Source organism: Arvicanthis niloticus, chromosome 3, assembly GCF_011762505.2.
Source record: "Arvicanthis niloticus isolate mArvNil1 chromosome 3, mArvNil1.pat.X, whole genome shotgun sequence".
NCBI lineage: Eukaryota > Metazoa > Chordata > Mammalia > Rodentia > Muridae > Arvicanthis > Arvicanthis niloticus.
The window spans coordinates 65,085,601-65,111,486 of NC_047660.1; the positions used below are offsets into that span (position 1 = coordinate 65,085,601).

The 25,886-nt window shown below is 42.9% G+C and overlaps 1 gene segment (V, D, J or C); it reads right to left on the bottom strand.

The window, feature by feature from the left end:
* Positions 1 to 25,449, bottom strand: part of LOC117705817 (T-cell receptor alpha chain constant-like) — a 39,339-nt gene extending 13,890 nt beyond the window's left edge. The window contains 1 exon segment of the C gene segment in view: positions 25,308 to 25,449. Within this exon segment, the coding sequence occupies positions 25,308 to 25,416 (109 nt within the window).
* Positions 25,450 to 25,886: the final 437 nt, after the last annotated feature.

Sequence of the window (25,886 nt, forward strand, 5' to 3'; positions counted from 1 at the left end):
CCATTTTAACAACCTCAATTTCCTAATAAGACTGAGGGTTGTTTTTTTCTTTCTTTTACTTATTTATTTTTGAGACAGGGTGTCACTAGGCAGCACTGGTTAGCCTGGAACTCACTATGCAGACAAAAACTGGCCTTGAACTCAGCCTGCCTCAGCCTCTCAAGCACTGAGATCAAAGGTGCACCCCACTACACTCCAAGATTGAAGCTTTTGAGATCAGAGATCATATCTCAGTTTTCTTCTTTGTTTTTAAGTCGACTACAGTCCCCGGTTGTGTTGGCGATACACAATAATCATTTACTAAGAGGAAGTGGCTTTTATTGAACATTATTATGGGGTGCAGAGAGGCCAGTTTTGGAGGAATTTAAAAGCATAGTATACCCTGAGTTGCAAAATCTAAGTGCTTAGGCAAGTAAAAACCAAGGATGCATTTCTAAGAGAGATAATAAGGAGACAGTGTACATCCAAGCACTGTGACTTCCATGCTGATTTTGAGCAGAGAGGTGAGAACTGAATGAACAAATAAGAAATCACTCAAAGGAACAAATGCCCTCCCCTGCAGTATCTTGACAGTGATTCCTTTTAAGGGGCAAAAAGAATAATATAGCAGAAATGTACACTCTAAGCCAGCAGCATCGCTGTGATTAAACAAGATAGTCATAGCAATGATCCCTTACACACTAGTACAACAGCTGCAAACACAACAAAACAAAGCAAAATGAAACCAAACAAAGCAAAGCACCCGAGTGGTGGTTACCACCATTTATACCGGGGTCACTGTGACATTAATCCATACAAGGTGGCACCTGGAGCCGGGCCTGAGATTCTGATAACACTTGTTTGTTATTAAGTGTTCCAGGGTCCGTGTGCATATACCAAAGCAGTGTGAGGCTTATCATTTTAACCTTCATCTGCCCAAGACTATTGGAAGATGAAAAGCAATAAGGAAGAACCCAATAGGAGAGTCTGCTTGGTATACAGCAGGTTTCATAAAAGCTCTTAGAGAAGCAAACCGGTTCACACAGAGTTTCCAGTCTAGACAGGTCCTACCGTGATTTTCCCTATTGGCGTGTCCTGTTTATTATGTATTGTTTCCAGGTATGATAGCCATGGATACTATACGGAATGTAACACTATTGTCTACTTATTTTCTTATTTAAACAGCATGGAAAGCCACAGGTACCTCCTTATCTCCCCTCAAAAGATAACAAAAGAAATGAAGAAGACAGATGTCCCCTCTACTGTAATATAAACCAAGTTTCTCATTGCACTCACTTGGATCAACCAACAGGCTTGTTCCTGTCCCAAAGATAAGTTTGGAGCCCATTGTTGCTCACAGTGATTTGTCCTGTGACAAAATGGGCTATTTCCTCCACTTGCCACTTTCACAACACAGGTCTGGGAAGCCCACAATACGTCTTTAGTAAATGCTTTCTAAGTTTTCTGTTCATGAATGAATCTTGCACGTGGCCTGCAAGACAACCATTGACTCAACAGTGGTCATGGAATATGGCCCCAGGGCCAGGTCTCAGCTTCTACACCTAGCCTAGCTCAGATTGATTTTATTTTATTTTTTAAAATATTGAATGATTAAAGCAACCCTTCTGCATCTGAACTGCTTTTTAGGAAGAAAATAAGTCCTGAATTAGATGGTTTCTAGAATCAGAGCTAAGTGGCCTGTGACCAGTGGCTGCTCTGCCTGGGGAAGGTTTGAGGAACAGTGAGGGAAGGGAGGGAGCCAGCACAGGAGTGTCTGCTGTGTCCTTCTCCCTGCAGACCTGAGCATGCAGAGTGGTCGGAACAGCCCTCACTCTGCTGTTACTCTGTTATGGAGAGGAGAGAATCCTTTAGAACAAGCATCTATATCAAGACTTTCTGAATCTTTAACTCACGGCATCGACTAAGGATGGAAAAGCTAAGCTCCACGTATTTCCTTCCTCTCTGATTGGCATTATCCCTCATTTCTAAGTGAACCACGACAGAGTCTCTGACAGGATGAAGTACAACAAACAGAGCTTTGAGGTCGGTCGTACAGGCTGACCAGGTTTGAATTTAGGCCTTTTAGATAACTAGCCATAGAATTTCAGGCAAAACTTTTCTGAGCCTCATTACTCCCATGCAAAATAAAAAATACTGCCCTTACCTTATAGAGCTATAGACGCAACACGGTATCTAACACTATACACACCCAGCATAGGCACTTATATGAGAGGTATTATCATTTCTTTCCTCTTGTTGATGTTGATGATGATGGTAGTGGTGGTGATGATGACAATGATGTATGTGTGTGTTGTGTGTGTGTGTGTGGTTCCAGGGACTAAACCCTCATCATCTGGTTTGTGTATCAAGTATTTTATCTCCTAAGGCATCTCACAGGCATGTTATTATTATTAATATGCTGAGTCATATTATTGATTAACGAGGCTATTTCATTAAGGTTACAGAATATGCTCCCTCCACGAAGAATTTGTTTCTGAAATAGTCCCAAACCCATACTCTTGAATAGCGTGAGCTTTAGGTTCACAAAGGAGGAGCTTCTAAACTATAACTGTCTACACCCTTTCTCTCCTGAGAGAGTCAGAGGCTCACAGAGGGGCAACGATTGGTTCAATATCACACAGCGAGTTGGTGCCAGATCAAATTTAGCTTCTTGTCTGAAACTAGCATCCCTGGGCTCTTTTGTTTGTATCTCATTGACTCTGTGAGGACCATGATTTGTGTAAAGGGGCAGTTAACCTCTGGAATTTGGCTTCTCTTATTTGGGGGCATAGGTAAAAGGACCTTGGATGCCCTCAATGGTACTGCAAGCAGAAAAGGTCTATGAGATAGTGACCATGTCATTTTCTGCTCTTTCAGCTGCCTCTGTCCACTCAATTCCACTTTAGCAGAATTCTCAGGTTAAAACTCTAATGTTAGACAGAGCTTCTGCCAGCCTCAACTCTTGGGAAAAGTCTTAACGGAATGGCAAATTCCACCTCAGAGAAAATATGTTTAAATTGTTCTCAGACAACATCTGGAGGTTACAATATTAATACTTCAGCATTTGATTACAGTCAATTAGAAATAGGATGCAATGATAAAAGCACATCTCATCTAGTTCACTGTTCCATGTAGTCACTGAACACACTGCATTAGCACTCCCCCCACTCTACTTACTCAGGTCCACTCTTAGCAGGGTTCCCCTTCCAAAGGTAAGTGTGTTTGCTCCTCCCCAGCTCCCACAGTGTCTGAGGCCTCACACTAAACAGTCTTTCACAGTACTGTTCTCTCTTACACTAATGACTTGGAAAATGCTTGAGATTTTTTCTTTTTCCTTCTCTTCCTTCCTTCTCCTCCTTCCTTCTTTCTTTTTAAGGTTTTTCAAGACAGGATTTCTTGGTGTAGCCTTGATTGTCCTGTACCTCACTGTATAGACTAGGATGGCCCTGAACTCAGAGATCTGCCTGCCTATGCTTCCTGAATGCTGAGATTAAAGGTGTGTGCCACCACTACCTGGCTCTGGAAAACACTTGAGATTTAACATAACTATTTGACATATTCATAGAAAGAAAAAGGTTTTACTTTATGGCCTCACATGGAGCAAATTCACAGGGGGTTTGTGGAAAGGAGGCAACAAAGGAGATATGAGCCCACATCCCAGCTTAAAAAATATATAGAGAGGAAATCTCCAAGGCTGCTGTGAGGTACATAGCTAATTGATAGCGGAGATAGAGTGTGGGTCTCCTTGATTCTCAGTCTGTTTCCCCCTCCTCTTCATCCTTGAATGCCCTTGTCATTTGATTCATTTTCCCTTCTCTTTGGACTGGAGATTCTTTTTTTTTTATTGGATATTTTATTTACATTTCAGATGCCATCCCCTTTCCCCATTTCCCCTCCCTAGAAACCCCCCATCTCATGCCCCCTTTTTCTTTTTGCTATTAATACAATTTTTTAAAAAATGTTAATCAAAGGCTTTATAAGTTTTGTAATGCTCAATCAGAAGTGTAACCCAATACCCAACCTAGATATATAAACTATCTTTGACTGGTGGAGACACGTGAACATCTGCCTTCATGCCCCACCTCTTTCTCTCTCTCATCACCTAGCTTCTCCTCTCCTTCATCTTCTCCTCTCCTTACTCCATCTCTTCCTCTCAGTACTCCTTCCCCCTTAGCTCCTCCTACATATCACCCTTCCTGCTAAAATAAAACTTTTCTCTCAAAGTACAATTAGAGCATAATTATGCCTATTTGTACCAGTGAGGTACAAGATAGTCCTAATACCCATGGACCGGAGATTCTAATATCTCTGGGTGCTCAGTTTCAATTAAACAAATCTTTATCAAGTATTTTGTAAAAGAGCCATATTAGATATTGCAGGATATACAGATCCTTTGCTCTCAGCACTCTTCGTTTTTTGCCAGTGGGTCTTTGTAGCAATGGTTTTCTATAGCTATACAATGTTGCAGACCCAACACTGCACAGCTAAATTTGCGATACAGAAGGTAAGAGGAATCTGAAGGATATCCAAGGAAAAACACATAGTCCAGACCTTTCTCAGGAGGCTGGGTTATTTTTAGAGAAACTACTATTTCCTAATTATTTACAGTTTTAGTCTAGGCTCCATCCTGTTCTAGTGAACCAGTTCTCCTGTTATTTATAGCTTGTCTCCTAGTTTCTTGTTTAAATGAAGAGCCCAGGAAGCTACAGCCTTAAATTCACGGATTATTAACCAACAGAGCAAGAATGAGGCAGTTCATGGGGAAAACACAGAAAGAGTGTGCAGAAACCTTAATTCAAAGGGAAACGAAGCTGAGATGGGAGCAGCATTTACCTGGAGAGACTAGAAGCATCGTGCCCTTTCCAAAAGTGAGTTTGCTGTATCCTGATTCACACAGTAGCAAACCTCTACACAAAAATGGCCTGCAGCATAGGGCTTATTAGCCCGTGATATATAGTTTGGAAGGAGAAAGAAACTTCATCATTTATGGAGAACATAGGATATGCCAAGAGGCTTAACAATCTACATAGATTACATCACCTCACTAGGACTGTGACCTTGGACGCTATTATCCTGTTAAATGAATGAGGAGCAGGTGACCTAAGGCTAAGCAGGCTAGACTACTGCCACTGCCAATAAACATTCAAACATTTTGGATCCACATGATATTTTAGCAAAGGACTCACAAATCTCAGAGGACTTGTCCTCATTCTTTCCAGTGTGGGGTTGTGAACACACACACACACACACACACACACACACACACACACACACACACATTTTTTTGCTAGAACTAGTGGGACCCTAGTAACAGTGAGTCACCCCACTCCCCAGCTTGTCTTTCATCACAGGGTCATTCCTTGGACCATAAAGACCTTTCACCCACAGCCTTCCCATCATTCCTTCCTTAGCTCACTTACCAGGGCTCACCAGCAATTGAGTCCCACTTCCAAAGACCAGTTTATAGCCTCCACTGTCCACAGTGTTTCTTAATCAGTCAAAAACACCCGTAGGTGAGCACACACCCAAACTCAAGCCGTAGCTTTCCATCGACAAACAGGCTGCACCTCACTTTTCTTTTATACTCCACAAAGCACACGGTTCATTTAACTCAAGCCTGGGGCATTTGTGGCACCAAGTTTAAAAATGAACTTGCTTTCTGCCCAGGTCTCTCAATCTATCGCCACCAAACTCCCAAATTTTCAACTCTCTTTATCTAACAGATGTATCGAACCTTCTCGAAACTCCACAAGTTACAGTTTCAGATTCTTGTCACAGTGTCTCCCTAACTTTAATGTCAGTCAATTGACAATTTCATGAAGAAAGGATCAGATCACTATACAGAAAGGCTTCCGAACCCCAATTAACTCATTCTACAAGCCTGGGGCTTACTCAAGTCGACTTCTGCCTTCAAAGTCAAGTGACCCTCTTATGATACAACAGGATGCTTCACATTTGTTAAAAGCAAACAAACACCAGATCTCTGCTTTGACTTTGTGATTTGACATTTGGTTTCATGGGCAATGTCTTAGTTTTCCTTCCCATTGGAAAAGAACAAGGGTGAAACAAGACTGTTAAAATGTTAAAGGATGGATGAAGGATGCTATAAACACCTTTGCTTACATCTCCTGAAAATGGCTGAGAAGGGGGAGGTCTATGTACCCCATTTTGGGCTCCAAATGCTATGATCTTAGAGAAGACGACACAGGGGGGAAGGAACAATTCAGACATGGACTCACTTGGGATGACCTGGAGTGTTGTCCCAGTTCCAAACCTCTGGTAAGTTCCAGAATTTGCACTGTAAGTGAGGTCTTTACAAAATGGCTTCTTTCCCTTCCTGTTTTCATCAGAGTAACTCTTAACTCACATACTTCCATGAAAGAAAGGGTGTTTTAAACCAGCACCTGAGGTGACAGATCCACACGAAAACAGCCTTTACTGAGAACCCACACTGTCTCTTCATCTTAAAAGAGAAGACCCAGCTTTTAATATTTTTTTGTGTTGTTCTATAGACCCATATTTTATATGTGGGTAGCACTTCAAAATCTGTAAAATATTTTCACATACATGACTTATCCTTATAATAACTTATGAGGTATTATTAAATACTTTCCTTTTACAGATGAGACTGGTCCAGTGCACTAGTCAAAGCAGATTTAGAGGACCTGGATATGTTAGGCTAAGCTGCCCTTTCTTTAGGATCAGCTCTCAAAGCTGTTATTTCTAGGGTTCCTACATAACTTGTCTTGTTCCCAGCCATTTCTGTGACCTTATTTTAACAGTTTTCCTATACAGGGAGTGCATTTGTCTGCACAAGCCATTAATTCTTTGACTGCCGTGTTTCATAAATACTGTGGCAAGTTCAGTGGGTCTTAGCATCTGCATTAAGCGTCTCTTTAGTGATATCTGGTCCCCCAAATGAATATGTTGTAAATTGTGGTCCCATGCTGTCTGACAAAAATGCTCAGTCTTCTGTGATCATAGATTAATGTGATCAGCATAGAGCTATCCACCCTCTTGGGAGCTCTGCTGGGGATTCCCCCCTTTTGATTACTGGAATAAAGGCTAAGCCATAGAATCAAGCCCATGAAAGCCGCTTTTTAAGGCTCAATAACAGTGGTGCCGTAGATGCAGCAGGAAGCCCGAGAGGACAGCAGCTGTTATTCTCCAGCCAATTCTGAAACACACTGCTTTTTAAAAAGATTTGTACAATCTCACCAAGCAGACTTATTTCTTTTTCTAGCCAAAGCCTGTTCTGTCTGATCCCCATTGTAACCGAGGTAATACGTAGATACTTCCATTTTCACCAGTGTTTAGCAAATTGCATTCGTCCTTCTAGTAAATTTCCTGTTATCACTTAAGTTATCAATGTAATTATGAACACACAATGAGATATGGGATGGAGGACTGTATCCACTAATAAAATTTAATTCCTTTCCTCATTAAACTCCAATTCTACAAGACTTAAATGATAAGAAGGCCTGTGGTCATTTGTGTGATCTAGGCTATGAGATAAGGGCAGGTGTCATAATCAATAGCTATCAGGTACTTACTGGGACTGATTGATACTATGGTTCCTTTCCCAAATATCAGAGTTCTGCCTGCTTGGTAGGCACACTGAAACGAGGCCCTGCAAATTCTTCATTGGCTCCCTCATTCAACCTTATTGTGTATGCAACTAGACAGAATAGAAATCATGTCCTGTCCTTGCCATGGCCAGACTCTTCAGTTTTCAGTGTCTGTAAATTCAGTAACAAAACTATAATTTTTTTTCAAAACTATAATTTTTAAGAATGAAAGGCAGCTTGGCGGTTGGGTCTTAGTGCATATAGTAACAACACTAGACACTGAGAAACAATGAAAAGCAGTCACTGTCCCATGAAGGTAACATTTAGGGGTGGGGAAACAATAAATAAACATATAGATTTATAAGGTCAGGTGACCGAATGGGATGCATTAAAATCAGGTTGGGTAACAGGCTAGAGGGCATCCAGGCAACAGTGTGCTTGATGGCGTGCTAGTCTGCTCTCTGGAGAGATGGAAGAACTAATCATCACCCTCACTGACAGACAGATAATGGAGGGTGGAAAGATCAAAGCTTGGCTCCAAATTACAGCATGCCAACGAGGGACATCTACACCATGCCTCTTTCTGCTGATGTATGAGATGTGAATATCACCAAAAAATGCTTTCTTAGAAAAAGATAAAGACAGACAGATGGGTTAGAAAGATAACTCAGTCAGTAATGTGCTTGCCCTGCAAGCATGCACACCCAGGTTCCATGCCTAGAACCCACAAAAAGACAGGTATAGTTGTTTGCACTTGTAATCCAGCACCAGGGATGTGCAGGCTCTTGGAGGCTCCCTCGTCATCTAGCCTTGCTTTATCAGTGAGAGGCGTTGTCTCAAAAAAAAAAAAAAAAAGCAGCATAGATGACCCCCACGAACACCATCTGGTGGCCTCTGGCCTCTATACAAATGTGTGACGCATATTTACACAGTTACATGTGTGAGAGACTGGGATGTGAAAACAACTGAAAGATGTGGCTGTGGCTCTTTAGGGCTGTATGGATGATGCCAAGTGGAAGGGAAGGTGGCATTTCAGGGCAGCTTCCTCTGATGGGGATTGGGTTGACTGCTGGGCATAGGAGGTAGCTTCCAATCTGCTTGCAAACAATATAAACTAGTGCCTGCTTTTCTAGTCAGTATGGGGAAGGCATAAGAGGGTACTTTGCTTCCCGTGATATCTGGATGAATGGAGACATTTGATAACCCACTTACATGTCCAAAAAGTTTGCCACTTGTCTCAATAATGAATCCAGAAAAAGAGAAATACTTACTAAGGTTCACCTTTAATATGGTCCCCTGTCCAAAAAGCAGTTTCTGGCCACTTGAAGACGCCACAGTGATCTCTTCCACCACAAAAACTAAATGATGCTAGAGTGTAAAACCTCCCAGGGTCTTTGCTTGGCTCACAGATAATCCTATACCAAGCACATATTTTCAGGAAAAATATTAAACTCCTGTGCTCTTTCAAATCACTCAGTACACTTGCCCAAGTGCATATTTGTCTACTACGTGACTGCATGGGTTTGAAGATTTCCAGAGAAAGCCTTGGCCACTAATCTTTATGATTTTCCCCTCTCACAAATGGAAAGTCTCATCTTATTTCCAAATCCAAGCCTTTGTCAGCCATAGCCAAAGTCCATCAAACTTGTTCGCCTTTAGGCTTACCCTCAAATGGAATTTTGCCTAAAAATATAACTTAACAATCACGAATCATCTGACTACTTATACTTCCCAAGGGCATTTCACAAACATGATCTCACCCCAGTCTGGAGTTGTCTGGAGTAGGCAGAGCTGAAACCATGAAGTCCATGTTCCTCATGAACCAACATTCAGACATCTCAGCAGATCTCACAGAGGCATGGTTACCAAAGGGATGGACTGGGTTTGCTGTCTTTTGTCTCCTAATCGAAAGCCTTAATTATGCTGTGCACGTTCATGTATTGATCTTAGCATCTTGCCTCTCAAGTACTGTTTCTGTCTCATCCCCTCTTCCAATCTAATATAAAGTCTCCCCCTTCTCAAGAAAATAAATAAAATGAAGCCCCCTTTAGCCCACTCCTCTTCATAGCACACTGTCCTTTTAATCTGTACACACATTCTGTGAGCCGGGAGATTAGAGTTACCAATATTTCAGTTACGATAACTGGTAAAGATGAGAGCCAGAGGAAATAAATCAGAATGATGGTTATACAGGTTACAGCTGGGCACACACCGCAGTAGAGTGAACCCTAGAAAATGTGGGACCTTGCTCTGCCATTGTGAAAATGTTTGAATCACTTAACCACTTCGAGCAATGGAATCACCTCCCCGTCCTCCCCCTATCCCCCAGTCTCTGCTTCTTGGGGGCAGTAAGAGGCTACTTTTAGGAAATCTGATCCTAGGATACATCAAGGTAGCAATATCTTTTATCTGTACTGACTTCATTCATCCACTTACCCACACTTACATAAGAAAAATACTAAACATTTTTCAAGCCAAGTTTAATACAGATGAATTTGGGCCAAACTATCATCCTTCACTTAAAAACTGATGACTAGGTTCTGCTTCCAAGTTTGGGAGTAGAACTGTGGTTCGGGTCCAAATACCCACCTGGCCTGACTAGCACCCTGGTTCCTCTTCCGAAAGTTATCTTGTTCCCTGCACTGTTAGTCACACAGTGATCTGAGGCCAAGCAAAAACACAGGGACTAGGGAAACCACACACAGCAGATACTTGGTAAAGGGCCTTCCCTATGCTTGAAAAGGTGGTCAATCTGGACAGTTCAAGGGTAAGCCTGTCTTCTCCAGTTTATACAGGATTGGGATGGCTGTGACTGGGTACACATTTATGTTTACAAATTTGATTGTTTCTCAGCTTTGGCCATTTAGACCTCAGTGTTCAAAGATAATAAGTCTGAATCCTAACCTCATTTGGGAGTCTAGTTGACTATGTCTTAACACATGAAAAAACCAAGAACTCTAGAACCTTCAGAGTCAGGCTTATTCACCTAGCATGGGAATGCTGAATGTTCTGGACAATGCACTTCTATCTGAGTGTTTCTGTTTCATTTGGTGCCCGAGGAAGTCTCTAAAGAAGAGGGAGACTTTAGTCCTGGGGCTACTGAGCAGCTTTACTCCCTGCCATTAAAGTTTAGATCCAGACTTTTTCTAATTTTTCTAGAGACAATTTATTGATGCAGCTAGGGCCAGGGAAGGTGATCAAGAATCTTGAGGGGAGTTTACAGAGTACCATGCAGAGATCTTTATCCACAAATGGTAGGCAGAGGGAGAGGGCCAAGAATCACAGTACCAAGGAAAAACCAGTCCTGTGAAAATCCAGTTTTCCAGCTTGGCTTGCCTATTCTGGTTGTAGGCTTCAGCCTTTTTTTTTTTTTTTTTTTTTTTTTTTTTTTTCCCAAATGTTGTTCATGGTCTAGAGCAGGTGTTTTCGGATGCTTTAAACCTTTCTAGTACAACTGCCTGCCTATTTTCCCTTTGGTAGGAACCGATATTTCTCCTCAGATTCATGGGCTCCTAACAACAATTTTAGGCTGTCTTGGCCCTTCCCTCTGCTTTATCCTACCAGGCTGCCTGAGAGGTAGTGATGCAAAGAAATACTCAAAAAAACAAACAAACAAACAAACAAACAAACAAACAAAAAAAAACAAAAACAAAACAAAAAAAAACTTCTTTTTTTTTTTTGACAATAATGAAATTAATTTGTCTCCCTTTTAAATCTCTTCATGGTAATGTTTCCCTGGAGTAGAAAGAAATGCACTCACCAGGCATGACAGTCAACTGAGTTCCAGTTCCAAAATACAGCTTCCCTAAGGCTGAACCTCTATCTACACAGTGCTAGCCCCCTTTATACAAACCTGTCTTACCATTCCCTACCCCCTCTCCCCGGCTTGGGAGTGTAGGGCTGAAAATTATCTTCTGTCTGCTCTGAGCTGCCCTAAGTCTTCCCCCCAGCATCCAGCAGCTTAAGGTAGGCAGTCAGTCTTCCTTTAGAGCTACATCTTAAGGGACAAATGATCTGTGGTAACAATAGTCTTTCCACGGCCATAGTCATCTCCTATCAGAAAGCAATTACACAGTCTTTTGAGAGTGTTTAAATTGGAAGGAACTTCACTCCCCTGGTCCTATTTCGCAGTCTAAAAGGCTGCTTCAGTTACTAGGACTTACATTATGCCTGGATCCTATTCCAGAGCTGAACTTCTGAAAACCCTGATAGATCAGATCTTTCCGCTGCAAAATCACCCCACTTCCCTGTTCAACCTCTGATCCTCCTTCAGGACATTCCCTCTCTCTCTCTCTCTCTCTCTCTCTCTCTCTCTCTCTCTCTCTCTCCCCCCCCCAAACCATACTTGAATATCTTTTAAGTGTAAAAATCTCTGTAGGCTTCAGCTTGTGAACAATTTGATGGCCTGTTTCTTGGCTATCAAAATAATAAAAATAGAAAAAAGCAGATGTAGCCCACCCTTTTATCTTCTATGCTAGGGTCATGGGACCTTAGCACTTAGAGTTTACAGGATGTCAGAGCTAATTGAGTCCAAAGTCTAAAATGGCACAGAAACCCCTTCCACAAAACGCTCTCCACGTTGGCCCTGAGGACCCAGAGTGAAGATCTCGAAGGACTCTCTCCAGACATCACAGGGGAGCCTGCCCGCCACACTGTTCAGAAGCATCCGCGGGAGGCTGGGCGCCTTTTCATCTACTGCTTTTGATTTTGCCTTTGGTGTCAAACTCTTCCATTATCTACACAACAGTTCTTCAAATATTGGAAAAAGAGTTATCTTCTAAGATTCTTAGTATGGCCCGGGGACAGCCTTTCTCAGTTTTTTATCTGATTTTGTCATCAACAAAGACATCAACAAAGACATGTAAGGGCTTCCCTGAGACGGAAGTCCAGCTGCGGAGGATGGTGGGAAGGAAGGAAAGAGGGGTATAGAAAGGCTAGGAATCTAACCCAAAGGGAGGATGCATTTTGAATTTGTTTGTTGCTTGTTCACCATTCTTCCCGAGTGAAATTGCTCATGCATGTATTCGCCATTTTGTTTTAAAGCATTCTGAATCCAGAAAGCACTGAGAGTCTCATCTCACACACTGCTCTTACAGACATCGTGGTTCCTGACTCAACACCGAGCTTCTAGTTACCAGAGCCACAGGCTATTCCACCCAGTACAAACCTCAACAAGTCCCTGGTTGTCAGAGTTAGCACTGGGAACATTCAGGCCTGCTGCTGGTCTAGCTTGGTCCTTCATTTTCTCTGAGCCATTTGGTAAGAATTTCAACCTTACCTTTGAAAGTGGGATAACATCTGCCCCAGAGGGCCATCAGCCTCTTAAGTGAAATAAAGCGCAAGGGGGCGTTTACCAGAGCTTTGCATATAGCAAAAATTCAATAAATGTTAGTTATGGAATCTTTTATGAATACATATACTAAGCCATGTCTGCTTTCTGAAATTGTAGATACTCAGAGGCACTTTAAGTTATATCCAGCTTTTTTGGTGTGTTAATTAGTAAAAGTAGTGGCTTCTCTTACATTGGGACATTGGGAATTTTCCTGATGGAAGACATCAAGAACACAGTTGTTTGTCTCAGAATGTTAATGGACTCATAGGATTTGTTTGCTATGTTTGTATCTGCTTAAGTGATAGGGACAAGGAGTGACTGACAAAACACTGGATGAGGATCCAAGCTAAAGAGAACTAATACAGACTCAGAAAGCAAATACAGACTGAGAAGAAGAATTTAGTATGATGGATGGGTAACGATAACTTACTTGGCTTTACGATGAGTTGGGTGCCGGATCCAAAGTAAAGCACATTGTAATTAGACACACAATGTTTAGCACTATTACAAAAAACCCCTTCTTCAAAGGGAGGTTTGTTACGAAAACATGACTAACCAAGTTATGTGAAGAGCAAAGGAAGCCTACAAATGCTGTGCAGCTCCTGAGGGACACCAAGAACAGTGAAGAACGAGCAGAGATGACACATTCATTATCAGAGACAGGCGAGAGAAGGGCAGCTGACGTTCCCGTGTCTATTGATGTCCTTTTCTCTAGTTTTCGGCTTGGGTTCTTTTTTATGTCTCCCATGCTCTATACAGACAATCTGTGAAACAAGGCTGCACCCAGTAAACACTCTCTCCTCCCTTGCCTTCCCAATTATAAGTGAAAATTCCCCTCAGGTAGATTTGACTTCGAGGAAAGTCTTTATTCTGCCTTTAGCTCTTGGGCTATCTGAAACTTCTCTTTTGGACCCCGGATCTGAATCTGGATTGCTCTTGGCAATTGGCCCAAAGCATCTCTTCATGATACCCTGAGCCATGCAAGCTAGCTGAGGGAATTCTGCAAGCATGGCCTAACAAGACCATTCGATCTCATCTGTCAGAATACCTATTTTATACAACCAAATGTATCTTGACATCCTCACTGGTGGTCTCCTTCTAACCCCACAGGAAAAAAAACCCTCTACTTTTCACTTTATTTTTGCTTTCTTCTTGCAGATTCCCTTCAGGACAAAAGAAACAAAGGGGCGGGGGGGGGGGGGGGAGAGGCTGCAGCGTTGGCTGTCATTTCCAAGTCTAGATGAAACATTATTTATGGGCAAAATATTTTGCTGGCAATTTCAAGAGAAAGGAAGCCTCTGTGCCATCAGTGGCACACCCACGCTGTTTGAATTTAAACAGCTTTCAAGAAACCAGCACAGTTAGGAGAAATACAGTAGAGGTGACTTCAGTCTAAGCCAAGTAATTATAATGCTTATACGGCTTTGGAGGGCAAGGGGTTTACTTGCTCTGACTTGTAAAAATGATAAGCAGTGTGCTGCATGTTTTACTGGTAGGGCACCAGAAAGCTAGAGAAGATGGAACCTAATTTACATATCCTAACTCAGCACCCTTGTGTTTAAGGACTTGTGTAGAATAAGCTGGATGAAGCTAGAAATGTAGCCGGCTAACTTGGTTGAGTCCTTAAGACTTAGAAAACTCTGGGCAAAGCTATCTTGTAGCATCTGGTTGGTTCTAATGAGAGAATATCATGAAAATGGCAGCTTCTCTTACAGTCTGCAGCCCGGTGCAGCAAGTTTCCGGGCCCTGCCTGGCTTCTCTGCTCCACTCACTTCTGTAGACACTGCTGGTAGCTCTTTCTCATTCTCAACCCCGGGCACTCAAAATAACTTCCACACACTTGTGGCCTGGTCAGTTGGTGTAAATAGGAATTAGTTGTAGTGGCCTACCAGGTAGAACTGTCAGTTGGGTTCCAGATCCAAAGGTGAGTTGCCAGCTTCCACTAGAAGATGCACTGTGATTTGCCCAACAACAAGAACCTCCACAGAGAGGCCAGGCTGGCTGAGTACCAAATCACTTATCTACAAACTCTAAATGAGTCCTGCTTTGTCTTTCTAATTCCATTTTCCTTCAGGGGAATCTCTGATTTTCTTTCTTTCTTTTTTTTTTTCACCAGAGTTCTGAGCATCAGATAGGTGTTTCTAAATTCGTACATAGTAAATGCTCTTTGACTTTAGATGTCAAACCATCATGCAGATTTTCCCACTCAAAGAAAGTCACAAAGTTAGAGCAGAGGAGAGTTCTACTATGGGCATCAATAAAATACGCTTGCAGAAAACTGTCCTCTCTACTTCCTACATCCTCCTTAGCCCAGATTTACAGAACCCAAATACAGTGGGCATGGAGCTGGCATCAAGTTAATTTGGCTCCTGCTTTCATATTGAAATACTTTTGCTAAGATCAAACTATTAGAAAATTGCTAGTTTTTATATTTCACTTTTAATATTTCCAAAGGTAGTAAGGATAGAACGCAAGGGCCATGCCCAGGAGTGGTTCTGGGTGTGCAGTGGATCTGTGGGAGAAAACAAGGGGACTCATGTCTAGCAGCAGATATAGGAAGTATCCTTCAGTATTCATGAATGCATGTTCCCCGCCCCCCCCATGTAACTTCTCATACTCTGACAGAGAGACTAGTCACTTAGTTTGGTCAGTGGTAATTATTTTCAAGATTCATTCTAAACATGGACATAACCTCAGAGTGAATGGTGCCTTAGAGAGCTCATTAAGGAATTAGAAATCTTGTCACTGATTACCGCACAAATCCAGGCCTATGATCCTAGCCAAAGCCCAAGGTAATCAGTCATGTATCCTTAGTCCCAATACATATATTCTGGGAGCAATTCCCAGAGACATCCCTCCACAGCTCATTTTGCACAGAGCTGCCAGATTCTAACCAGGGAGACTTTTGGCCTCCTCTTCGACACTCATTCTCCCTCAGTAGGCATTCTTTATATAGTGTATAATTGAGTCAAAATCAGCCCGTAATCCATAGACATTGCTTAATCCAAGGATAAAATTTTATACTTACTGGGCTTGATAGATAACTTGGTTCCCTGTCCAAAGATAAGCTTCCCCTGGTTATAATTCACACTGTGTTACATACCCTGTCAAAAACACATCCAATCTGCCTGAACACATTTCTAATCCTCCACTTCCAAATCCACAGCCGACAGCTCCCACACCATAGCATGAATCATGGCAACATGTCTTACTGTAACTTCTTATAAGGAGAATAAGGGTATACACCCAGGAGTCTGAGAGACAGTAATGAAAAGTCTTATTTATCCAAAAATGTTTCTATTTAATGCCAAAATGGTCTCTCATTTTTGCTTAATGGCTCTGGATATTGTCCTTTGGGGAAATGGCTTCTTTCCCAATGCATTTCTCAAAGGCTTACTTGAAAATAAATTATATACAAAGGTTAAGATGAAGGGAAGGCGAGGCTCCAAGGAATTGGGCTTACCTGGGGTCACCACAACCTGGGTTCCTGTTCCAAACTGCAATTTCCCCAAACCCGTAGTTGTCACACTGTGACAAACACTTCTACAAAATGGCGTCCCCAGAGAAGACAGCTGCTAAATGAAGACAAACTGCTCATGGGAAAACACTCTTGCTACAAAATGAGGGAACTGCATGATGTGAAATACAAACATTTTCCTTTTCTCTTTTAATTTTTCTTCTTACAAGATGTTGAGGGTGATGTGTGCCGAGAGGCATGCTCTCTGAGCAGTATAGCCAGAGAGAGCCATCATGGGGTTAATAAAGCCTGCACTGCATCAAGACTCTGCAATGATGGGAACCTTTCCTGCTCAAAGTTTATCTGATCCTAAACTCTTCCTCAGAGGCACTGGAGTTCAGCCTCAGAGGATCTCACTGCCTTTAAAGAGCCTGTGTTTTGGATTCTGGAGTCCAGTGGAGAACCTGTGTCAGTGACTATTCTGTCTTTGTTGGGGCGACAATCATCACTGATCTCCTTTTGTATCATTTTTTAAATCTATTAAGTGAGGATAACTATTGCTGGAGTTTTCTGCTGAGCAAGACTCTGACATTGAGACTATTGGAAGTCTGGCAGAAGGGACAGGCCCTAGAGCTGGCTTTTTGGTGACATTCTTGTGTGATTCTTCCCTTCTCCACACTAACCTCCTTCTCTGATAAAGAAGGCGACACAATACTGGGCCTTCATCTGTGCTCCTATATACTTTTGATTCAAGGAAGCCCCGTCCTTGGGAAGTAGATCATCCCTTTGGAGATAATCTTATACAGCACATAATTCAAATTGTTTGACACTTACTTGGCTTCACCAGCAGCCTTGTCCCTGTCCCAAAGACAGAGGAGACTCTTTTGTCCTTCTACAGGGCTTGTCTCAACATCAAAACCAGCTCAGGTTTCTCTTCCATCAGGCATTGCAGAGAAGGGGACCTCTAATGCAATTCTCCTAGTGTTAGCCACAGCCTGAATCCCTGCCCCCCTGTCCCCCCCCCCCAAGCAAACTCTCCTATTCTGTTCTTAAGAACTTGTTCCTCAGTTCCTCTTGAGATCACAGTGGACCTCAGGCCCCTCTCACCCCCAGCTTATCCCCATGCCAGCACTGTGTCATTTTACTCAGGTGTACTTACAGGGAAACAGAGATACTCTGGTGCCAAGACCGAAGGTTACTCCCCGGACATAGCTACCGACACAGTGCTTCTGCTCTTAGCAAAAACTTACTAGAGCCTCCTCTCTGCACCTCAAGGCATCACAATACTACAAATGACTCAGGACTCAGAACCTGTGCTTCTGGCTTTAGAATAATAATAATGATGATGATCATCCTATTTATCCATTGAGTCTTAGGAACAAAGGGAGTTTGGGAACCAAGCAAGCAATGGTTCTAAAACCTAGCCCAGTAAGCCATGTGTCCTGAAGGCTGTAGCTCTGCCCTAATCAGTCTTGTACTTTCACAGAGAGAGGCTCTAGAGGCTGCAGAAAGCTTAAAGAGGTTCTCTCATTCCTCCAACTGCCTGGAGGCAGGGCTGCACTTTACTTACTCCTGATAGAAGGTGTCTATCTCCTTTCAGAAATCCTCTAGAGAAAGTGCTCTGGCAATGACTCCTGACGGCTCATTTTCACTGTTCAAAAACCCATTAGGAAGGCTTTACCACTAACGTTACTGTTACTCCCTTCTTGCAATATCAATTGCATCTTGTGCTCTGTGTCCTGGCCAGGCTGGAGAGCAAAGCCCCTCTGTCTTGTCTAATAAGTCCCTCCCCAGACTTAGAATTGGCACTCTGTTCCCACCTGGCCCTCACCAGCTTTCCCCTGAAATAAATGGTCCCCATTTACTTCCATGGACTTTGCTGAGCCTCCATCTCCAGGCTTGAGAGCTTTGTCAGAGACAAAATAATTTTGGGAGCCAAATTTCTAATGAGTTTCGTTACCGAGTTGAGTAGGGTAATTTGAGACATTGTTCTTCCTCTAAAGTTCCCCCCCCCTTTTTTTTTGTGGTATGGATGTCCTTTGGGGGAAGAGGATCCATGTATCTTGGAGGAAGTTGTGCTGGGATCCGGTTGGTGATGGTACTGTGAGGATTCGGTGTCTACTATGCCTACTCTGCGGTCACGGTCTCCAGGACCATGTCCAGACCATGCAGCTTTACAGAAGCCTTGCCCCTGTCTCTGACACAGGGATGGTTTTTTATTGAAATGAGTTGGGATTCTTTCTATTTTCACTTTCAAATCCCAGGTGAAGGATTTTCTAGAACAGGCTGACATTCCTCTGCCTCCCCCCTCATGCCCCTCCTGATGTATGACAGAGCCTTGACAGAAGAGCCCAGAGGGTGAAGCAAGAGCTCCACCATGCATCAGAGATGATGCTTGTCATTATTACTAATGGCTGGGGCTTAATGATGGCTCCCTGTATTCTGGTCACTGTGCTAAATATGTGAGCTGTACTAGTTCATTTGATCTTCACAATAATTCATCAGGGTAGATATATTTTATCTTATTATTATGGATGGAAAAACTAAATCTCAGAGAGATTAAGAAACTCACCTCAGATTATTCAGCTGGTTAAGGAGCAGAACAAGAATTTGAATTTAGATTTATTTTTTTTTGTCTCTAGAGCTCATGTAATATTGCTTCAGTTTAAAACATCTGGAGGGGGCATAGGACATTTCTCAGGAGCCATAGGATTGAACTCAGGGCTGAAGGCCTGTGTTCCACAGAGGATAAATATTTTTCTCAATCCAGATGGACAAAGTCCTCCTGGTTCTTTTCAGTTATTTAAATTGTAGCAGGGCATCAGAATTAAAGGTGAGAAAGTACTTTCTGGCGGTGAGAGTTGCTAGCTTTTGGAAGTGATTACAGAGAGTGGCCTGGGGACTTTTCCACTCTTGACCATTAGACAGAGCCAAAGTGCATCCCCCATGACCAGGGAGCCTGGCAGGAAGTCTAGTCAAAAGTGGTGGGGTTCCCTCGAGCTTCCTCCTAATGTCCTCATTGGCTTAAATATTATTTATATCATTACGCCCCCTCTCCACTCCCACCTCATTTTAAAGCAGGGAAGAGAAACAGCTTTTTTTTTTTTTTTTGCCTGAGGAAAGAACATTAATGAAGAGCCCAAGCAGATGCATAAGATTAAAGTATTTTTCAAACTAATGATTTGATTGATTTTTCCCCAAAGGCCCAGGCTAAGAAGAGGGCAACTTACTTGGCTTCACTGTGAGCATGGTCCCATCCCCAAAGGTTAATTTGCCTGCATAGGAGTTACACAGTGCTCAGTGCTATTGCAGTAACCTTGACGGGAGGCTCTAAGAAGACAGGTGGAGGTGGGGGGAGGCGAGCCGGAAAACAAAACCTGAAATGACTGCCCATGGCCAAAACAATCTCCTTGTAATTAGGTTAGAGCGTGGGAGGAATGTAGATAACCAGCCACTTCCCTGCTCCATTCTATCTGCCATAATTTTTCCTGAAAGGAGTCTTGGAGAGAACCCCCTCCTGGGAAATTCACAGAGTGGCTACTGCCTGTCTCTTGGGGCTGAGGTTTGTTCCTCCCACAGGCCTTTTCTCCATTTGCCTCCAGTTCTTGACACCCCCCCCCCCTTACTTTCCCTGGACCTCCCCATTCCTGGGGAGTTCACATAATTTCTCAGGGAGAGACTACATGGATATTAAAAGCCTGAGTACAATGCCTCAGGGAACACATGCATTAATAACCTTGTTTTCCAACTGGTATCCCAAACCACCCAACACAAACCGAGCAAGGAAAACACCACCTGTGTTTTGACAGCTTCCGCATGATGGAGGGTGGGCTTCTTTCGGAAAATAATTAGCTAGCAAGAGGGACTTACTCGGTATGACTGAGAGTTTGGTGCCTTTCCCAAAAGTGAGCTGGTTACTCCCAGTGCCTGGTAGACACAGAATTTCCTTTCTTTGCAAAAACTCCACAGATGCTCAGAGAGTCAAACCCTGCAGCATAGGAGCCCAGACATCAAGGGGAGGGCCTCAGTAAACATTGTCTTTATCCTTAATTGGAATTGTTTACAATAAGAACATTTTATGTATTACTTAGGAAAACGAAACTTTGTTATAAATTAGAAATTAAATGGAAATCCACAGTGTTTTTAAAAGTCATCCCTGGGCCCCAGACCATCCCTTCTGTACTTGACCAGGTTAAGGAACCTCAGGTTCTCTGTCCAAGACTTTGGACTCCTGGGGTCAGGAGAAGGAACCTGGGTGGGTTGTGTGGTCAGAAGCTAGGGGTGTGACACAGTGCAGAGCAAGGCCCTGTTCTGTGCTTGCCCATGACCTGCTGGCTGGAGTTTGATTGCTGCATTTTCCTGCTTGGCTCTGGTGACTTAGCTCCTCTGACAGACTCAGAAGCCTCATGTATGCTAAACATACTCTGGACCTAGACCCCTCCCCACCTCCCAACAGACAGTTGTTGGGGGCAAAGACATTCCTACGTGCACTGGGAAGTCATTGGAGGGAAGATGCCATTGTTGATTAAGGTTAGAGAGCTGTCTAGGCACTTTCAATCACAGAAAGTCTTGTTTCCATTCCTAGGACAGCCCTCTGCTTCCTGAATTCCCACAGTGACCATCTTCTTACTCACGTCCCACCCCCACCCCAATGCCTGCCCAGTGTTTTTCTTGGGCCTTTCTTCTTGTTAATCATTTTTTCCCTGGAGGAATCATCCAGCATTCTCCCCATTTAACCATCTCTTTTGTTTTCCCTTTGAGTCCTTATCTCCAATCTTCATAAAAGACGGTATAATAAAAACACGTCTGGCTTTGTCTGTATGCCCTGACCGTAGAATTTCCATAGACAGAGCTGTGATCCAGGAAGGCATTTCTGAGCTCCCTGAGAATGTCCAGCCCATTGTCAGCCTGAGAAAAATATCCCAAAGGAAATCTCTGATCCTGGCCTTAAATGAGCACTTTGCTGTGTCTGAATATATCACAGACATAAAATAGGAGTGGCCATGCTTCTGAACAGAAGAAAACAACTGGGAAATGGTATGGCATGAAAAGACTCCATGTGCTCTGTTACACTTGGCCAGCAGTTCATCCCTGTTGTCTGTGACATAAGGAAGCATGGGCACAGAGCCAGGATGCCAACAAAGGCCAAACACAGAAAAGCAGACCTTTTATAAAGAGTGGGAGAGAGATTGTGGAAATCATTTAAAAAAAAAAAAAAAAAAAACTAGTGGGGGTAAGGTGAACTGGGGTGGGGAGACTTAAAAATGGATTCTGGACAAAGTTTTTTGATTTTTCCCTTTTGTTCTTCATACTAGGTAAACAATGAAAAAGATCTGGGTATCAGATGGAAGAGTGGGAGCAATTTCTTCTGTAGTAGAGGATGTGGTGTCTGGCTGAGCTGTGGGGTGCCCTGGACTGGAGGGCTGCCCACATGTCTCAGTGTATGAAACTTTCCCACCCTATGCTCACCACACCTTCAACTCAGTGGGAGAGAGTTCCAGAACATCAGAAAATAGAACATCACTTACTAGGGAGAACATGAAGTTGTGTCCCTTTTCCAAAGATGACTTTGTTAGCATTTGTGTCACACTGTGATTGGGACCATACTCAAAACTTCCAGTGACAGTTTTTGAGAAAGCTATGCATTCTTTGTTGGATATTTCACCCTCATGGGACTTAACAAATCCCACATGGCCTCTTCTGCTGTAATAAACAGGCCTCATCTATTTGGCCACCCACCTCTGTTCTTCCTTGCTATTTTGCCTGAATTTTATACTGCTCATTGACCTCATTTGACACTGAGAGTGAATTACAAAAGCAGCAACTCAATGAACTCCTGTAGGATATCAAACACAATGCTGTTATTGCAGGCAAAAGATATCTGGCAGGCAGCTACCAAGATAGACACCCTCTCTCCAGAGCCTAAACAAGGATGTGGACAGGAAGGGGCAGCTTGGGTCTCACAGCTGAGGTCCGCTTGTGAGGAGCTGCATTGCAGGGCCCTCACCTCACACTCATCACTAAGATACAAGCTTGGAAACAAGTCATATTACCAAACTCAGGACACTATCCCTGAACAAAGCAAATATCTGTTGTGTTCTTTAGAGCTGTCACTAGCTGGGGACAGTGGAGACCACTCATTTTGACCCATAGGGATCCCTGGCTCTGGGGAAATATGTGTTGTAGCCCATAGATACATTTTCTTACTGTCAAGAAATGCTTACCAATCCTAAAAAGATCCTGTTTTGACACTCAAAGAACAAGTTCCAGTGTCTCCTTTTCCTCCTCCCCACCCACCACAGATTCACCTCACTACAGTCATTGAAAGAAATCAACTTGAGATAGTTACACTATCAGCTCTGAAACAAATTTAGGGAGCCAACAGCCCACTTCTCTGTCTCTCGGCATTTCCCTCAGCAAAGCACTAGAAGACAAACTACCCTGGTTTAAAACTCGTTAGTTGCGCATCCTAAGTCATGATCAGCACCTGTTATAACCCTCACCAGTCAGTTTGATAACACTTGCCTCTTAACATACGTATTGTCTGACATGTGTGAGAGTCTTAGCGCCTAAAATAGCAACATGGAGAAAACTGACACCTTAGGAGCACCCCTTAGGAGAGCCAAGCTCTTGAATGCCGTTCTTTGTCACCCCTCCAGTGAGATATGCTTATAAATTTTTATTCTACAAGGAAGCATTGATTATTGAACAAGAATCTTGTCATGCCTGCAACCTTTTTCATGATGAATTTCCTTTCAGGTATTTACAAAGCCACCTTGAGCCACCAGTTCTTCTCTGGATTGCTTCCCCCTAACCCCCAATGGTATTTGAACTGTGAGGCTGTGTTTTTAGTGGAATTTGACATGAATGAGGAGATCAAATGTAGACATTTACCAAAACAGGACAGTGCATGGATTTCCTGTTAGACTACTGAATAGACACAGGAAGAGAAGGTGCATTATAGATATTATTAGCATCAAAAATGAGATCCATTCTCATTCTTAACACAAGACAAGTTCTGTGGGCAAATTCATAATAAACACACAAATCATTGCAGAATATAGTTTAAGAGATATGGAGGCTATAAATAACTCATGGTTTCAGTATCTGTCTGGAAAAGAGCGCTAAGCGACTATATTAAAGGCGATTTGGGATGGTCTCATTTCCCATCTGTTTATTACTTTTGCTGTATTCTTAGCCATCATGAATGTTTCATGTGTTAAAATGAAGATTCATTAAAAAAAACCCCAAAAACCACAATTGTTTTCGTATTAATTTGCATCTCTGCTACAGTCCCAGGACTTACTTGTTTGGCCAAATATAAGTGGAACATGGGTACTCACTGGGCTTCACCACCAGCTGTGTTCCATCACCAAAGAAGAGTCTGTTATTGTTATTCCCACAGCCTTTCTTGCCTTTACTGAAACCCTTCGCAAGACCCAGCCAAATACAAAGTATCCCAGAGAGCAGGCAGTTAGACCTGGTATACTTTTTTGTTTTACTTCCATGTTTCTGGAAATTGGCCTTTTATCACAGGGAGAAAAAAAAGTGCTTCTGCTATACAAAGTTAACCATTTCTCCTTTATAAAGAGCAGACTTACAAGCTCTTACAACTCCCCCACCCCAGCATCTCTGAGCTGAAATCTACCCATGCTGAATCAAATACTTTGTTAACAATTTTGTCCGTTGTGTGGGCTCAGCCTCAGATATGAGGTGCATTTTAGAAGAAACAGCAAGATATGAAGGTCTGAGGAGGTAAATGCCTGGATAAGCGGATGATACAGATTGTAGAAACGAACAAATAGAAATGTTATATTCCTGCATCCACAGGGAAACCAGCTGAGCTCTCCTCCAAACTTGACCTAGTCTTCATGGTCCTGTCCGTAATTACATATTTTCGAGCCTTCCCAGTGTGTCATAATGCTTAAGTAATTGCCTAGACATTTTCTGAAGAAATTCCACCATGGGCTGCTATGTGGTTTCATTCAGAAAGAGTTGAGAGTGAAGATCCACAAGTTCTCACAACCCTAGGAAGACTCAGGCAGGCCTGAAAGAGGTGAGCATCTACCATTATGGAAGTTTGGATAAGCAAACACAAGGGTGCCAAGAACTCATCTATCTCAAACTTGTACTTCAGCTGGGTTTTAATGTGCATGAAATCATTTTATTTAACGGAGAAGGTGAGCAGACCAGGTCGGGACAGCAGGGCCCTGACTTTCTTGGTTAGAAGTAGGGCTTCACCAATAGCATTTAAAGTTTGAAGAGAGGGCGACTTTATCCCATCCCCAGGTATCTGTGATGTTGATTTATCAGATTTGATGATGAGTTCAGGATAAATTTTATTGTTCCCTTTCTTGTTGGAGGGAAACAGGGGTCCAGAATATAGAGAAAGGACTTCTTCCGGGAGGGGCGGAAAAGAGCAAGGGCAGGCAGCATTAGTTGCATCACACTTTAACTATGGAGTTAACCTTTGTTTCCCTCCCCTCCCAGTAATCATGTCAATGATTCTGGGAGTTTCTATTGGAAGAGGGAGGAGGAAGAGGAGGAGGAGGAGGAAGAGGAGGAAGAAGAGGAGATCTAGCTTAAGGAAGCTGATACAGAATTGTATAAACAGCTCCACAGAGAGGTTGCTCTGCACAGGTGACCACAGCTGATGAGCGTCTAGAAAGCAGAACTCAGGAGCAGGCACCCTGCAGCATGCAGAGGTCACAAGCTTCCCACAATAGATTCCCTCCTCTTCCTAGGGTCTATCTTAAAATTAGCCCAATTTCCAGTTTCCTCTTCCCTGACTGAAGTTGCCATTCAGAAGAGTGGGGGATTTTTGAGAGTCCTGTGTCTTGGAATATTGTGACAGACAAAGGAGGACACAGCAGGGAACAAAGTCAGCCTTAGCTCTCCTCAGTAAAACATGGCTGCTACCTCCCATTTGCCATGGGCAAGATCTAGCACACAGATCCTATTACTCACGTACTTGGCTTGACGGAAAGCTGGGTGCCAGTCCCAAAGATGAGCTTGTTGCCACTGCCCCCATAATTCACACAGCCCTGCAGAGCCTTACAATAACTCTGAGGAAGGGCCATGGGAGATGGGGTGAGAATAGCTTGTGTCCTTTTATGTAAAGAGTATTTTAGTACCACTGTGGCAGAAGTCAAGAACCAGGAACCCTTTAACCTTCATATTCCAGCAAGCCTTTTAATTGGTGTCTTTATGGGACTTGGGCTATAGCCCCAAAGCCCAAGTAATCAGCCAGAGACCAAAAGGTTTGTAGGCATCTGCTCTCATACACTGGGAAAGGTACAGCCACATGACTTTTTAATCTACCTTTCCTCTCTCTCTTTTTCTCCCCCCCACCCCCTCTCTCATTTATTTTTTCCAGTGGGATGGGCTGTCTTATCTTTGGGAAAGAATTCTAAACATACCAGAGGGAAAATTAGACATTCCCTCTCCACTTGGCTCTGCTATTTTAGAAGACCAGTCAAGCATTATTCATTCTGGAAGCAGCTATATTAAACACGAGAGTTGGTGGCTGACATCGCCTTTCTCTGGGAGC